The sequence below is a fragment of the Sceloporus occidentalis genome, unplaced genomic scaffold (genome assembly GCF_023333645.1).
Source record: "Sceloporus occidentalis isolate IW3139 unplaced genomic scaffold, rSceOcc1.0.p SCAF_9, whole genome shotgun sequence".
NCBI lineage: Eukaryota > Metazoa > Chordata > Lepidosauria > Squamata > Phrynosomatidae > Sceloporus > Sceloporus occidentalis.
The window spans coordinates 25,387,912-25,403,660 of record NW_028316989.1 but is presented as its reverse complement, the minus strand read 5'-3'; the positions used below and the strand labels follow the sequence as shown (position 1 = coordinate 25,403,660).

Below are 15,749 nucleotides of genomic sequence, written 5' to 3'. Positions count from 1 at the left end.
GAAGTTCATTTTGTTAGCTTTGGCCCAGCTTTCTAGTCTATTCAGGTCATTTTGAATTCTGATCCTGTCCTCAGGAGTATTAGCTATTCCTCCTAATTTGTTGTCATCTGCAAATTTGATAAGTATGCTCCCAATTTTGTCCTCCAAGTCATTGATAATGATGTTGAATAGCACTGGGCCCATGACAGAGCCCCACTGGACACTCCACTGGTCACTTCTCTCCAGGATGAAAAGGAGCCATTGTTGACCAGCACCCTTTGGGTTCTGCTGGTCAACCAATTACAAATCCATGTAACAGTTATGTTGTCTAGCCCACATTTTACTAGCTTGCTTGCAAGAATGTGATGGGAAACCCTGTCAGAGTGAAACAAGTTCACTTTCTTCTGCCTCTGTCCCAAACCAACTTTTCTCCAAATAAACCACACTTGTTTCTGAAAGAGCTTCTGGGCACCCCCGCCACTAAGCCTGGCACTCCCAAATTAGTATCTTGGATACTTCTGCCCAGTCCTTTGACCAGTCCTTTTATTTCAGAACAGGTGAGGTGGAAAGCAATTACTTCCAAAGGCAAATATTTTGGGGCTTCATGTTATAGGCCTCATGGTGTTATAGGTGCAATGGGTGTGTGTCTGTGACTGTGACTGTGTGTCCTGCACTGCCCCTCTCTCTCAGCTCCCCACGGCCTCACCGTCCTGCCAAGGAGGCCTCTGCCTGGGCTCCTCCTCACCTACCAGGGGCATTGGTTCTCCCTGATCCAACTGAGCCTCAGGGCAGCCACTGGCCCTCTTGACCCTGGGCCCAGGCCCAGCTGAGTGGCCACAAAGGGAAGGAGGGAGGGAGGGAAGAAGGGAGACAAGGACAGCAGAGCAGAGCAGGTCGGGAAAGAGGGAGCCTCTACCACACCAGAGCCAAACCCCAATGCAAGAAGAACCTATTCTGATATTTAAAAGTAGACAGGCACCTCTTACGTTTATTCGCGCTTGGTATTCGGCGCTGCCCACTGAGTTCCGTGCAGCGCACCTGTAGACACCTCCGTCCTTGATCTGGGGGCTGGTGACATTCATGTGGCTGACCGTGGTGCCGTCGGACATAGTGTACTGGTTGGTGCGGTGGCTGCCGTCGCGCTGGATGGGTTCATCATCCAGGGCCCAGGTGATGGTGGGAGGGGGGGCCCCCTTGGCTGCACACATCAGGGAGAACTGCTCCCCCGGGTTCACTACTTTCTCACTGAAGGACGAGACAATCCTGGGGGTCCCGTCTAGGAATGGGAAGGAGAGTTAGGTCAGCGGCCGGCCCTTGCCCTTGGCACCCAAGGAAGGGGTGCCAAGCTGAGTCAGGGGGCCTGGGCCTGTCCTGCCCACCAGGTCTTTTCACTTGTCCCTCCAAAAGGAATCCCCCAAAGATACTACATCCTTTCTCAAAGCAAGACTTCCTTCCCTGGCAGGGATGCTCCTTGTAAAGACAATGAGCATGAGGACAACAGCAGCAGCAGCAACAAGAACAATAAGCTTATCGAGAACTAGAAGGTTTTACAGAAAGGGATTTTAAAGAGGATGCTGTACTGTTTCAATTGCGCTGCTTTTTAGTATATTTAACTGTATGTTTTAAATCATTCTAAATGTTACTGACAATTTTTATGCACTTGAAGGCTGATGTTTTGTACGTTTTAACTATATGGTACCAGTAAGGCACCTTGAGTCCTGATTTTGCAGAAAGAGCAGGGTATGAAGAAAGACCACCACCCCCCTTTCCCTGGCTGCTGGGCTCAGGGGCACACAAAAGACGTGTCCATGGCAGCCACCCCACGGACTGACCAGCTGCAGGGGCAGTTCCTATCTGCTCCATATCTAACCCCTCTTTCAAGTCACCAGTTCCACACGTTAACTGCCTGTTATGTGCAGAGGACATTGCTTTGGCCTGTCCTGCACCTCCCATCATCCAGACACACTTGGGCATGTGTGCACTGTCCCTGACTGGTCCCCACTATTATGGCAGCAGGAAGGGGGAGAGGAAGGGGGGAACCTCCAGTTTACCACCTTTTCCATATTGGGCATAATTTCCTAAATTTCATTTCCATTCTCTGTTGCACACACACACACACACACACACACACACACACACATACACACACACTGACACACACACACACAGATGAGAGGGTTTTCCCCCCACTAAACTAAAAGCTCCAGAATCCTCATAAAAATTATTAGATAGCCTTAGCAGGATTTGGGGATACAGAATTAATATGGTTAAATAAGAACTGTTGGCTATTACTAACAAGAACTCTATAGAGATTCAGAGTATGTCTGGTTCTCGATAGAAGCTTCAAGAAGGAAAATATTTTCACAGGCAGCACCCCAGAGAAAGCTACACAGGAGGGCAGCCCTTAGTTTCAACATGTGGCCCTCGAACCCCCATTTTGCATGGAGGACCACAAGGCTATGTTGCCCCATATCCTGGGCCAATTCTGAGGCAGGCCTGTGTCTCCACAAACCACTTCCCCAGTATTGGGAGCTGCTTGGAGTGGGATGGGAGCCCTTCCCCTAACCCCCTCAACCCCACCCTGGGAGCACAGGTGGGGCAGAAAGGGAGACAGACCAGCTTCCCAAAGACCTCCAGCCTCAGACCAGAGGACTTTGCCAAGCACAACCTGAGGAGCAGGAATCCTGCATTCTACGCCACTGAGCCATCCTGGCAGCCAGAAGCCCCAGGAGGCCTCCCACGACACCTCTGTTTGAGCCACCTCCCTCCTTCCTCTGCTACTGGAGAAGCCCAGTAGGTCCCCTGTGAGGCTCAGGGGGCAAAGATCAGAAGAGTCCCAAAGTGGCGGAGCAGTGTCAGGGAGCATTTTGGTTTCATGCGGCATAACGGGGGCATATGCCATGACACGGCAAAGAGGAAGGCAGCACTACTCCCCCCTCCACAACCGTCATGGCATAGAAGGCCCAGTTCTACCCTTGGAGCCTCTAGACATCAAAGAAGCCGAGGAGAGTTGCTGCTCCCAGGAGATGGTGCTGCACTGGACAGGGTTGGCTCAGGACGCAGCCCTCAGATGTATTTTTTTGGGGGGGAGACACAGAACCAGGCAGCCCATCAGCCAGGAAAGACCCCTGGGCCCTGGATGCCCCCACCCAGAGGTGCCATCTCACCCTCCAGCACAATGGTGGCAAAGTCCTGGGCCGTCTGGGCCTTCCGGGTGGCAAAGCACTGGTAGGCACCCGAATGGCTCTTCTGGGCGGCAGTGATGAGCAGTGTCTCATTGTTGATGCCCCGGAGGGAGATGAAGTCGTCCGGCACAACCAACTCTGTGTTGCGGTACCAGCGGACAGCGTACTCTGGGGAGCCCGACAGGGCACAGGAGAGGATGACCGTGCTCCCGATGCCCGTCTTCAGCTTCTTTGGCGTGAGAGTGACGTGCAGCGGATCTGCAAAAAGGGCAAGGGAGAGATGGGGTCTTGTTCTCCAGCACATATGCACAGGCACCGTCCACAGGCCAAGGCACAATCCTAGGAGGCAACTCCTCTGCTCCCTTGATTCTGGGGCTGGGGCTGGGGGGCAGAAGGAAGAGCTGGTGTGCAGGGATGGTCCTGCAGTTGATGTTCCTCAAAACCCACAAGGGAAAGACCCCCTTCCCCACCCACCCCAAGCCCCTGGCACTCCAAATCCCATCTCTCTCTCTCTCCCTCCCTCTGCACACATGCGAGCACTGCCACACTGTTGTCACCTCTTTGTTCCCCCTCCTCCTCCAAAGCAGAGGCTCATTGGTTTGAACCACTTGGCTCAAGAAGACTCCTGGGCACAAGGCAGGAGGGGGCTTTGGCCAAGGAGAGATAGCATGCTGAGAAATGGAGGCTGGGAGTCAGCCTGAGCGCACATGCACACACATGCGTGCTGTGGGGCCCATCTGCAGGGAAATGTCACTGCACAATAACACAGGTGTGTCAGCATCCATCCATCCACACACTCAGGGACCCCCCTCCCTCACCATCCGGAGTGCCAGGTGCCCACAGCACCTCTGTGGTGGATCACTTTCCCTCTCAAGCGACGAGAGACTTGTCAGCAGAGGGAGTGAAAGCACTCTCGCACTGCGGCTGAAACATGCAGCCCCCCTTCAGTACCACACAACTTCCCTGCACGCCACAATCCCATGCTGCGCCTCCTGAATCCCCGCAGGGCCCTGAGAAAGGTATTTGTGGAGGCAGGGGACTCGGGAGGCCTGGTCCAATCCCCTACAATACCACAGGGGAAGTGGTAGAGGTGTGGGGCAAGGAGGCACCCCCTCATGTGGTGTCTCTTCCAGAACAGAGGAGCAGCACACGCAGGAAGCAACGCTCTTTGGTGGTCCAGAGGGGGGGGCGCAGTGCTGTTAGAGGTTGTCAAAGGTCTCACCCCCACAACACACACACACATGTGCAAATGCACCATTGGCACCCTGGAATATTGCAGCAGGGAAGGTGGCATCAAATACTGCCCAGGAGGAAGCTCTCTCTCTCTTGGATCTGAGCTGAATGAAAGAAACCAGGATGTGATGGGGCTGGGCTCTCACATGCGATTCTGAGGGAGACCCATTGCCTGGCCAAGAACTGGCCAGAGAGACCGACACAGCTGCCCCCTCCACTTCCTGTCCATGAGCTCCTCTGGCCAGCAAGGCCAACCCACACATTGGCACAGGGGCCACATCCCCCCACCACCTCAGGCTCTTCTCCCTGTTACCTATCACCGTGAGGGTCCCGGTGACCTCAGCTGAGCCAAAGGTGTTTGTGACTTCACAGATGTACAGCCCACTGTCCTCCACTCGCAGGTCGCCGATTGTCAGCCCGGTCAGGCGTTTGGTCCACCTGCTGTCAGCAGGCAGTGGCCGGCCGTCCTTGATCCATCGGATGGCTGGGTTGGGGTAGCCGGAGGCGATGCAGGGCAGCTCCACCAGTTGACCGGCCTTGGCCTCCCGGGACTGGAAGCCATCTAGGATGGCCGGGATGGATTCTGCAGAGTCTGAGAGGAGAGAGACGGGGGCCTGGGTCTGTGCAGGCCACCCAGGCCCTGGGACCTCCAGCCTAAATTGTGGCATGGGAAGGCAGGCGTTTGGCAAGCTGAGTAAAGCCTCCTCAAATCCTTTTAAGCATTTACCACCACCCCGCCCCGCCTAATCGCCTTTTCCTCTCATCAGCTGAGCTCTCCCACAATGGATTTGCATCCATTTGCAAGTTTATCTCTATGATAACCCATTCTGAGCCTTTGAGGAGAAGGGAGGATGCAACTCAGAAGTCCTCTCTGGGTGCCCCCCTCCGCAAGCTCCTTCTGAAGAAGCCCACTTGACTGCCCCAGTGAGTGGACGATGGGAGAGCTGAAGTGCCATTCCAAGGAAGAGAAACCTCCCTGGCTGCTCCAGGCGCCAAGGAGGGAGAGAGGCGCTACTGTATCTGCAGGAGCTATCCATGGTCTAAACTCCCATTTAGGAGTTGCACAGGGGTTGGGAGGGGGGAATAACCATTTCCTACTAAACATCTAAAACAGAGCTCAGTTTATTGGGGATAAGTCCCAGCACAAAAACTTCTCAGGATGCATACCAGCATTCTTGTTCTACGCAGTCTCCTGGGCTGCAAACCAGGGTACCCATCTCATGCAAAAACCATGCATAACCCCACCCTCCTTAAATAGCTTCTTATTTCCAAGATGCTGGAAGGTCAGGTAGGGAATCCCTTCCAGCCACCTCCAACCTGCAGCTGGGACCCCCTTCGCTGACACATGGAATGGAAATGGAGTAGTGGTCTGAGTCCTGGGGGAGATCCCCCACATTCACAGGAGCAATGAGTTAGCTGGGCTTTAGAGCACATGCTTGGTGTCGGTTCTGCCCCAGGTGGGACCTGAGATTGCTCTTGATCCAAGAATGCCTCCTGAGAAGCTTGCTGGCTCCTGGCTTCCTTGGACGCTGAGTGATGGTCCACTCTCTCCAGCATTTTCCAGTGGCCCCATTTGCTCCTCCAGCTTCTCTGCTCAGCTATTTTTAACACCCCAGTCCCTCTAGCAGAGGGTCCATCTACCCAGCAGAGGGGCAGAAGGGAATAGGGGGGAATTTCTGCATTTAACCCTGGGTTATTCTTATGGGTTTCTTTTCAGATGCCCTAAATAAAGTTAGGGCATCCCATTTCCCTAAGAGAGCTGCTTTGGGCTGAAGCGTATTCTCTCTAGACGCCTCCAGTCATGAGAAAGCTCAGGGAAGAGAGGCAGGACCTCCTGCATTCACCTTCGCACTCACTTTGGACTGGGCCTTGCCTCCCAGCATCAAGATGGAGACCCACACAAGCCCCCAGGGCTCAGATCCAGCTTCAGTGCTTCAGAGAAAAGAGAAGCCCACGGTACCTGAGACAGACAGCCGGGCGCCATTGCTTTGCCGGGTCTCACCGCTGTACTTGTGTTTAGTGATACACCTGTAGGTGGACAAGGCATCTTCCTTCTGGACGTCCGATATGTACAACCCACCATAGAAAGTAATGAAAAACCTATTTTCTGGAAGAGACAAAGAAAGAAGCTGCATCAGTCACTACTTATGGGGAGGGGAAAGGAATTGATGAGAGTGCCGTGCCGTCTGAGGCTGGGAGCAATGGCGTGCCCGCCCTGCAGCCAGTGAGCCCCAGGAGGAGTGAGGCCAAGGAAAGGCCCAGAGCCTGGCCCCAATACCTTCCCCCTTCCATTCCAGGCCAGAGGAAGGGCTGGGCCCAGAGAGACAGGACCCCATGGAGGTTCTGCCCAACCAGGGTCCACCCCTTCTAGCAGCGCATCTTCATAGGCAGGAAACCTCCTTGGACATGTGTGCCCATGTTCACATGTGTGAGTCCCAGATGAAGGGCAGGCACACACACATGTGTCACCCCACCCTCAGCCCCACAGCCGCTTTCTCCTTGGAATTCAATGGGAATTTATTGGTCTGAGTGGTTAGTTAACTCTGAAAGCAACGAGGCCTTGAGGGAGCAGGAAGAAGGAGAAGCAGGCAAGCCAAGGCCCCCAGCCAGCCCCAGAGCTCCTGCCTTTCCCCTGCAGGCAACAGACACACACGTCCACCACCAGCCTGCCTCCAGTTTTCCTATCAGGCGAGGCCCAGAGGCCAATGCACCCCACAAGGACAGGATGCCCCCAGACCCAGGCTCAGGGGGCGTGCCAGGGTCTGTTGTGGGCCAATAGAAACAGGAATAAGATTCAGACACAGTTAAGGCAAGCCCCAGCTTGCAACCGCAGTCAGGCCTGGATTTGAAACCACTGAAACCACGTCTGACCTAAACAAGGCAAAACCTTTGGCGGCAGCAGGCCACAAAAGCGCAACTGGCTTGCCCTCCCCCCCTTGATCCCTCTCTTGTGTGCAGGCGCAGAAGGAGGCCTTGTTCCTCCGGAGGCTTTTTGGAGGGGGGGCTTGGGGGGGACTGAAGCCCCTCAGGTGGAACCAACCTCTTCCCCCCAAAGATGGCCAGGACCAACAGGGAAGGGGTCCAATATCAGTCGGGGTCACAGCCGAACTCTAGGCCTTCAGACCGGGACCAGGAGCCCAAGATGGGATATTTAGGAAAGGGGGGAGGAGAGGAGGGATGCAGTTGCTATGGCAACGGGCAGCTGCTGCTTTGCAAATTGCTGCTCCTGCCCCTCCCTTCCCAATTTGCCTGCCGCTTAATTGGCACCATGGCCTCCTTGCTGCCCCCAAAGGCTCTGGCGCTGAAGGCGGAGGAAGGAAGGGGGCAGAAAGGGGTCCCTGTCCCTCCCCCGCTGGGCATAAGAATCACTAAGAATCCCACCCCCACCCCTACCTCCTCTGGACTGGGGGGGGCAGGAGGAAGCCCAGCCTTATGGGGGGCACCACACCCCTGCCTTGGCCCCACAAAAGGAGTGGGGAGAGGGACACAAGCCCCCCTGGATCCCACCCAAGACCCCCATTGCCCACATGAGCCCCCTTCTCCCCACTGCAAAGGGGGAGAAAGGACCATGGCCCCCAGCCTGCCCCAGCCCCAGAGAGCAGCTCCTTAAACCCCTGGACCCCCGCTCCCTGGGTCCCCCTGCTGCCCCCCCTCTGGTGCTCCTGGGAGGGTCTCTCAGCAGGAAAGCCAAGCTTGTGGGGTGCCCCTTGGCCCCACAGTGCCCGGGCAAAGGAAGTTCCCACGGGGTGCCACGGCCACGCACCAGCATCACCCCCACATACCTCCCCTCCAGAAAGAAGCAATGGGGCAACCCTAAAGTCGCCTTCTGGCTCCATCAAAGGCAGACAGGCCACGACTCTCAGGAGTGGAGGGCCAGAGATGATGGTCCAGAAGAGGGAAGGGCGGGCACCTGGGCAGAGAGGACCTCCCTGGGGGACTTTCCCCAATCCCCCCAAAGCCCTTGGAGAGGGGTCTCTCTTTCCTCTGCCCTTAATCTCTTCTCTAAGTACAGCTCTATCTTTCCCTGTTAAAGGATTAACACCAGTCTCTCATTCAACTCTTGCAATGAGATTTTATTTCTAATTACACCGTAATAAAACTGGGAGCGCTCCCAGGGTTTTCTCCAAATGACTTGTAGACACTCTACAAGATTGGATCCTACGCGGCTGCATTGTAATAGCATTTCCCTGACATTCATTAGACATGCATGAAGGAGAGGGTTGAAGAATGGGATTGCATTTAAATGGATTTTCTGAGCGAAGGAGATGAAAAAGGGCGCAGAAGGAGGAAGGAAGGAAGGAAGGAAGGAAGGAAGGAAGGAAGGGAGCCAGAGGGGGGGGAAGGAGAGCCAAGGCCCCCAAAAGGACTCCAAAATGGGCCTCGTCTTTGGATGGGGCTCTCTCTTTCAAGGCTGGAAGGGCAGAGGGAGGGGGACCTGGCTGCCCACTCGCCAAGAGCTCCTCTCCCAGAGATGGCTGTGGAGCCATAGCAGCCCTGGCAAGGGTCCGGGAAGCCATGAGAGAGGAGGGGGGCTTCCCTCCGGTGGGTGTCTGTGTGTCAGCCACAGTCCCAGGTGCAGTCCATGGCGGAGGGAAAGGAGCCCTTTGGGTTCCCAGGCGGAGGGAGGTCCCACTGCCAGCCCCATCCCTTCAGAGTGGAACAGAGAAAGTCCCGCTCCTTGAGGCAGGAGGCCCAGCCTGCCCTCTGGGGCAGAAGAGGGGCGCCTTCCCCAAGGGAGCCCTTCCCTGGCAAACCCCCCCCCCCCAGAAGCATCCCTGGCCCAGGGGTGGTCCGGGCCCCGAAGTCTCACCAGAGGAAGGAAGGAAGGCAGGAAGCCGGAGAGAGTCCCATGGTGAATCTCGTTAGCGAGACAATGCCTTATCAGAGCCATTATGATTATGTGGTGGAGAGGGAGGCAGGGAAAGGGAGGCAGGCAGGCAGGCAGCGGGGGCCCGATCCAGCTGGGCGAAGAGGGGCAGCCCTCTGGACCCACGGTGGGTGGCACCAAATATAGGGATAGGGGGCAGGACCCGTTCTTTGGCTCCAATGTGGTTGTGGCCCACAGGTGGGACCCTCCACATTGCTGTCTCTTGGCCAAGGTCCATGGCGGGGGGATGTCTGGGCTCCTCAGACTGCCTCAGCCCTCACAGATTTTGTGGCTGGCGAGCAAAGGGCAGGGCTCCTTTCAGGTACCGGTGAGGTATCAATAGGGTGAAGGGTAGGGAGGCGATGGCCTGTGGGGCCTGCCAGGGTGGCCACCCTTCCTGAGCACTGCCACCCTCAGGAGTCTCCCTGCCCCCTTTGAGGCTGGGAACAAGGGTCTGGCCTGTGGAGACCTTTCCTTGGTCTCTCCCTGTAGGTCAGGGATTCCTCATTTCACCGGAGTGGGTCTACCACAGTGTTGCTCTTCCACAAAGCCCAGAGCAAGACGGGGGGGAGGGGGAGGGCCGGGCAATGGATGAGAGGCAGAGAGAGACGGTGGGGGCGACTGAGGGGGGCATCCATTAACACACACACACACACACACACACACACACGTTTTTTGGGACATGGCACATGGGACTTCACACACACACCTTCCTCTGTGCTTTTCAGCCACTGCAATCACTGCCACCCCACACATCTCTCTTCTCCTCCCCACTCATTTTTTTTTAAAAAGCAGCTCTTTAAAAAAAGAAAGAAAGAAAAAAGCTAAAATGTGGAACTAGTCACATTTCATGCTAATGAAGAGAAAATCTGATCTGGAGTGTGCAGAAATTTGCATCTCAAAGCAGAAAAAAGGAAGAAGAAAGCAGGGAGGGGAGATAGGGAGGGGGAGGGGAGCAGCAGCCGGAGGGAGGGAGGAGGAAGGAGGGAGGGGCTGTTCTGGCTCCAGCACAGAAACCCCCAATGCATGCATAGGCGCGATGTGTGCCCATCGTTGCGCAAAAGCTGCTCTCATCCCTGCCATCCAGCCCCTCCACAAACCCACCTCCAGCTTCACAAACTCCGTGGAGAAGAGCCCCCAAGGCCCCCGTGACTGACTCACAGGCCATGCCCAAGAGGGCCAGAGGGCCTTGGTGGACAGCTGGCCGCTCAGCTTCTGGCTAAGTCAGGCCGGAGTACATTCTTCCTGGTTGACCATTTCTGACCCACGGGCACCAAAAGGGACCTTGATGCCCCCCACCTGAGGGACCACTGACCCAATCCGGGATGAAGAGTAACAGCCAGCATGCTGCTGTTGTTGGAGGGTTGGGCTAAGGCACCCATGTTGGGCTAAGCCATGGAAACCTTTAGGCAAGCCACACTCTCTCAGCCCCAGAAAAGAGGAGGCAAAGGCAAACTCTTGCCAAGAAAGCCTTGTGCTAAGCTCATCATAAATCGAAAATGACTTGAAGGCCCACAACAACAAGGACGACTCAGGAGCCAGGGGACCCCTCCCCTAAAAAGCAGCCACCCCACTCCAGCCCCGCAGAGCAGGGACCTCTCAGCAAGGGGTCCCGACGGCTCCTGGTCCCTTGCCTGGATCCCATCCATGGAGTAGCCCTGGGGGCAAGAAGGCCAAGGCCTGCTCCGCAGAGGGGACCCTTCCTTCCCAGCCCCCACAGAGCCTCCCAAGGACCCCCAAAGGCTGAGAAAGAGGGGCTGGGGGACTGAGGCGCCTGGGCTGCCTTCTGCCTCATGGGCCTTTGGTGGGCAGCCTCTTTCGGGGAGGGAGATGGGCGAGAGGAGCGCGGCCTGACAGCCCTGATGCTCTGGAGCCTCAGGCCTTCTCCTCCTTCCTCTTCCATTGAGGCAGAAGGAGAGGCTGCTGATGCTGCTGAGGGGAGAAGGAGGAGGAGGCAGGGAAACCATCTGCACATTTCAAAGTAATCTGCTTCGCGATGACGGCCTGCAACGCATTTGCTCCTGCGAAAAAGAGGCAGAAACAGAAAGGCTGCTGGGGGGTGTGTGTCCAGGGGGAGAAGGACGGCCTGGGCCCAGAAATTCACCCCCCCCTTCTCTCTTGGAAGCGGAGGGGGCAGGAACCGGGGCTGCCTCTCCTCCCGGGTGTCGGCCTCTCAGGGTCAGGGCTTCAGCCAAGCAGCCCTCTTTGAGACCCCCACGTTCCCCACCAGCAGCCAGTCTGGGCCCAGGTAGATCTGGGGCCGAGGGGGCAGCCGAGGGGTCCGGCCAGGAGAGAGAGGGCGGCACTGCCTTGGCAGAAGACTGAGCCTCGACAGAGATCAAGGGCCTCGACTGCCATCTGGACACATGACGAGCTCCTTAATAATAATAATAAACAACAATAAAAAAGACCCAAAACTGGAGCAGTAATGGCTGCAGCCTGGATTCAGCTTCAGTTTTTCTGAAATATTTATGCTAATGCTGGGGGAGGGAGGCGGGAGTGGGATCCATCTCAGCTCCAATTAATTTCAAGCATCCAACTGCAAGGGAGCCCTAGGAATTGGGGGGGGGGGGTTCCCAAAAGGGAAGGGGAGTGGGGAGGGGCGCGCATGTGTGAAATGTGGGGGGGCAAAGGGGGAGGGGAGAGCAGCGCTGCACAGATTACGGATAGCAGGGGGGAGGGCTGTTTGTTGGTGAAAGCGCCTGCCTGCCTGCCTGCCTTCCTGCCTTCCTTTCTCCTTGGCATAGATGGGGTGGGTGGGTGGGTGGGTGGATGGGTGGGGTGTCCTTCCACGAAGCAGCTGAGTCCAGTGCCACAAAGGCTTCTCTGGCCTTCAGCCCGGGTTTCATTGCTAACTTGCATTTAATACTTTTCATCCTCTCCTCAACCTCCATCAGTGTTTTCTCAGCCCACGCAACACCCCAGGTCTTCTTTCTCCCAGAAAAGGCTCTCGCTCCCTGGTCCCCAGGGGCCTCCCAGGACAGGAGGCAGCTGAAGGGGACCATGGGAGACTGGGGCAAAGGCAGCCGGGGCAGTGGGCGCTGCCCCAGAGGTGTCAAAGGGGCACCTCTGGGTCCCATGCAAAGGCCGTCTCCCGAGGAATCAGCCCCTGGGTCCCCCAGAAAGAGCCCTCCCCACCCGCCCCTTCTCCCCCGGGCATGGCTGTGGGCTGGGGGTCACAGGCCCACTTCACTGACCCAGCAGGGGCCTGCCTCAGGCGCTGCCTTCACAGGGAGGGTTCCTGGGAGGGGGAGAAGAAGTGGGGCCCTTCCTGGGCTCTTCTGGCCTGCCCTCCCTCGGGGCATCATGCCCCACAGAGACAGCCTTCATCCCCCTTGGAACCAGCTGGAATTGCCAGCCACTCGGCATAGATGTTTCTCAGGCGCAGGGTAATTACATTTGGTAGGTTTGCAAATAATGACATAACCCAGTCACCTTACAGTGGGGATGATTTATTGCAAATAACCAAATGTTATTATATGGAAATTAGTCTCTGCACAAATGGCAGCCTGGAACAGAGAGCCAGGGGATCCATTTTATCACACAGGCAGTTGCCAGATGCCCCTCAGCGAGTGCCAGGACAGTGGGCAGGGGGTGACCCTTGTCTGTCCCCAGCCCCAGCAGCCAAGGAAGCTTTGGAAAGAAGGGGATAGGAGTGGCGGCCAGCAGAGAAGGAAGGGCTCCTAACACTCTTGTGCCCAACAGACCTCCTCCCAAGTAGCACCCATCTGGCCATGTCGCCCCTCCCAGCATCCTCATTCCTCTCCCCTTGACTCAGGCAACCCAGAGCCACAAGAAGGCCACTTGGACTCCGGTCCTCCTGTCCCGTCCCAGCTCTCCAGGGACCCCATGGTGGCTCCTGGCCCCAGCTCTGTCCCTGGCCTGCCCTCCACAAGACAGTGGCTGGTGCTGAGGCAGAACCATGTGGGCACCAGGATCAGCATGCCCACCCTGGACATCGGAGCAGGAAGGCAGAGCATGGCTGCCCCTCTGAGAGCCCCCCTTGGCCTTTGTATGGCTTCCCAGCGCTGCAGACTTGTGCCCTGAGAATTGGGTGCAGCACATGAATGATGCCGCCTCCACCCCTCTGCCTGCTGGCACCTGGGCAGGTCAACGGTAGCAGCTGCCCAGGCCACCCAGGCCCTGCAAGCTGCCCATCATGTGGGCCTTGCCTGGCGGCTGGGCTGTGAGGCGTAAAAGGATTTACAGATGTAAAGCCCCATCTTGATAGTGCTTGGAACAGATCCTGGCCTTCCTTTGCCCAGCGTGGCTGTGGCTGCACTACTGCCTGTCCATCTGTCCATCCGTTCGTCTCTCTTTGGCAGAGCAGCAAGGCAGCTCCTGACCCCATGCCCACCTGGCCCCTACTGCCCAGGGGCTCCGCTTCCCATTAACCATTTCGGGGCTCCGCCGGACGTCCTCCCTGACAGGCAGCTGAACAGTGACAATTACTTGCCATTCTAGATGAGTCATTTGCATGTTATTCATGTTTGATGCTGAAAAGCTTGAACCTGTCATTATCATTTGGCATCAGCAGTGGCGCACCAGGAGGCAAGGACGCCCGGCGCATGTGCATATCACGCCACCCCATTTGCTTTAATCTCTGCTAAAATGACAACCAACAACAGCCTGAGAGGCTGGCTATGGATTGTCTAATGGCAGATTGCTGCAAAGATGGATGCCCAGATCCCAAGTGCTGCCTGTTCAAAGGGCATCAGGAGGCAGGGGGCACAGGGGCGTTAAGCTGCCCAGCATCAAAGCTGACCATGGGGAAATCAGCTGAGGAGGGGTGCCTTCCAGGAGTTGCTCAATGGCAAGACCCTCCACTCCAACATGGCCCCAGCAGCCCTTTGGGTTGGCCCTGGCCCATACTTCCCCACATCTGTCAGCAGGGAAGGGAAGCAGTTCAAATGCCCTGGAGAAAGGGGGCCACTCAGCCTTCACCAGTCGGCCCTCCAGGCATGTCACAAAAGAGACAGTGATCCCCCTCTTCCTGCCATCAATCTCCTCCCTGAGCAGCAGCAGATCAATGTCAATCTCTCAGAATCAAATGGTTGCTTTGTGTGAAAAATGAAGCTGCTCTTCAAAGAGAAGGAGACCAATGCAAGTTTCCAAGCTGTCCAGCAGTGTTTTCCAGGTCCTCCCTGCCCCTCTCCATTCTCCCACCTCAGGGGCAAGGAAGCACAGAGCCCAGGTCTGCAGCCAAAAGTGGCACCTCCTTCCCAGTGGAACCTCTAGGGCTGGCTTCACCCGGTGCCTGCCATAACACATGTGGTCACCCCCCCACCTTCAGTGACCTCCTCCCCATCACACTAGATTGAGTGACCCTTAGCAATATTTTCTGTACTAACGTTACTCATAAATCGTAATTCTCATATGTCACTGAATGGAATGGCAATAGTTGTGATGTAAACAAATAGCAAAATTAAAATTATACCTTTAAATTACAATGTCATGCACACAGTCTAAATGTATTTATGTTACATTGTTTAATGCAAAATTTGGTCACATGTGGTGTTTTTAAACAAAAATTAAAACTATATTTTTAAAAGATTTTAACTACAAATTATATACTTTAAAAAATATCTTAAAAACCTCTGGGGCTCATCCTTTCTCTTCCCACGAAGGCTTTCCCTACTCACACCATCTCTTTGGCGTTTTAAAGGTACACAGGTGAACACCACAGCTCATTTCGGCCAAAAGGCAGATGTTTCGGGAGCCAGGGTGTCCCCCTGGCGCAGTTCGTAACCCCGCTGCCCATTAGTGAGGCCCTGGCTGGAAAGAAACAGGCAACTCTCCCAAATCCACACTCCAGTCTGTGGGATCTGGTTGCTGGAGAGCACATGGACAGTGGAGCCATGCCACTGTTGATGGGAGGACGCCTGGGTCCCTCCCTCCCCCTCCCCTTCCTCAAGTCTGTCTTTGGCCCCTGGGAGGCCTCGGCAGTTGGGGACCACGATGAGAGGGAGAGGCAGCTGGCCCACCTTACAGGAGAGGTGTCCTGCCTGAGGGATGGAGGCAGTTCACACAGACACCAGGATGCGGCCCTCACAGCCTGAGGGGCTTGTTGAATGGGACAGACCAGTTGGACCATTGGGGGAGCAAGGCAGGGGGTGCCCAAAGGGTGGAGGCTCAAGAGGAGACCTGTCCCAGCCTCTGTCCTCTCCACCACCATCCCTCCCCATCTGCCTTGATCTGTGAGCCCTATGAGAAGAAAGCCCTACCTCTGCCTGAGCCTCTAGCCTTTAGGCACCATCTGCCCCACTCCGCCAATGGGCAAGCTATCCTGTCCTGTTTAAGAACCCCCTCAGGCTGTGAGGACCTCATCCTGGTGTCCAGCTAGGCAATGCCACATGTACCTCCACACCCTCTAAATGGCTGGCACCCTCCCGCTGTGTTCCTCCGCCTTCATCCCTCTTCTGCCAGAAGAGCCCAGAGAGAAGTGGGGTGCAAGAGGCAGCCCTCCCCTCTGCATCCATTGGGTG

The 15,749-nt window shown here is 56.1% G+C and overlaps 1 protein-coding gene across 3 annotated transcripts in view; it reads right to left on the bottom strand.

Annotated features, from left to right (window-relative positions):
- Positions 1 to 15,749, bottom strand: part of DSCAML1 (DS cell adhesion molecule like 1) — a 94,546-nt gene that overhangs the window by 36,499 nt on the left and 42,298 nt on the right. For all 3 annotated transcript variants that reach the window (XM_089537941.1, XM_089537942.1, XM_089537943.1), the window contains exons 4-7: positions 6,358 to 6,504; positions 4,711 to 4,989; positions 3,147 to 3,422; positions 959 to 1,255 (exon numbers count right to left, since the gene is read on the bottom strand). In XM_089537941.1, coding sequence (XP_089394067.1) covers positions 959 to 1,255; positions 3,147 to 3,422; positions 4,711 to 4,989; positions 6,358 to 6,504 — 999 coding nt within the window. The remainder of the gene's footprint in view (positions 1 to 958; positions 1,256 to 3,146; positions 3,423 to 4,710; positions 4,990 to 6,357; positions 6,505 to 15,749) is intronic.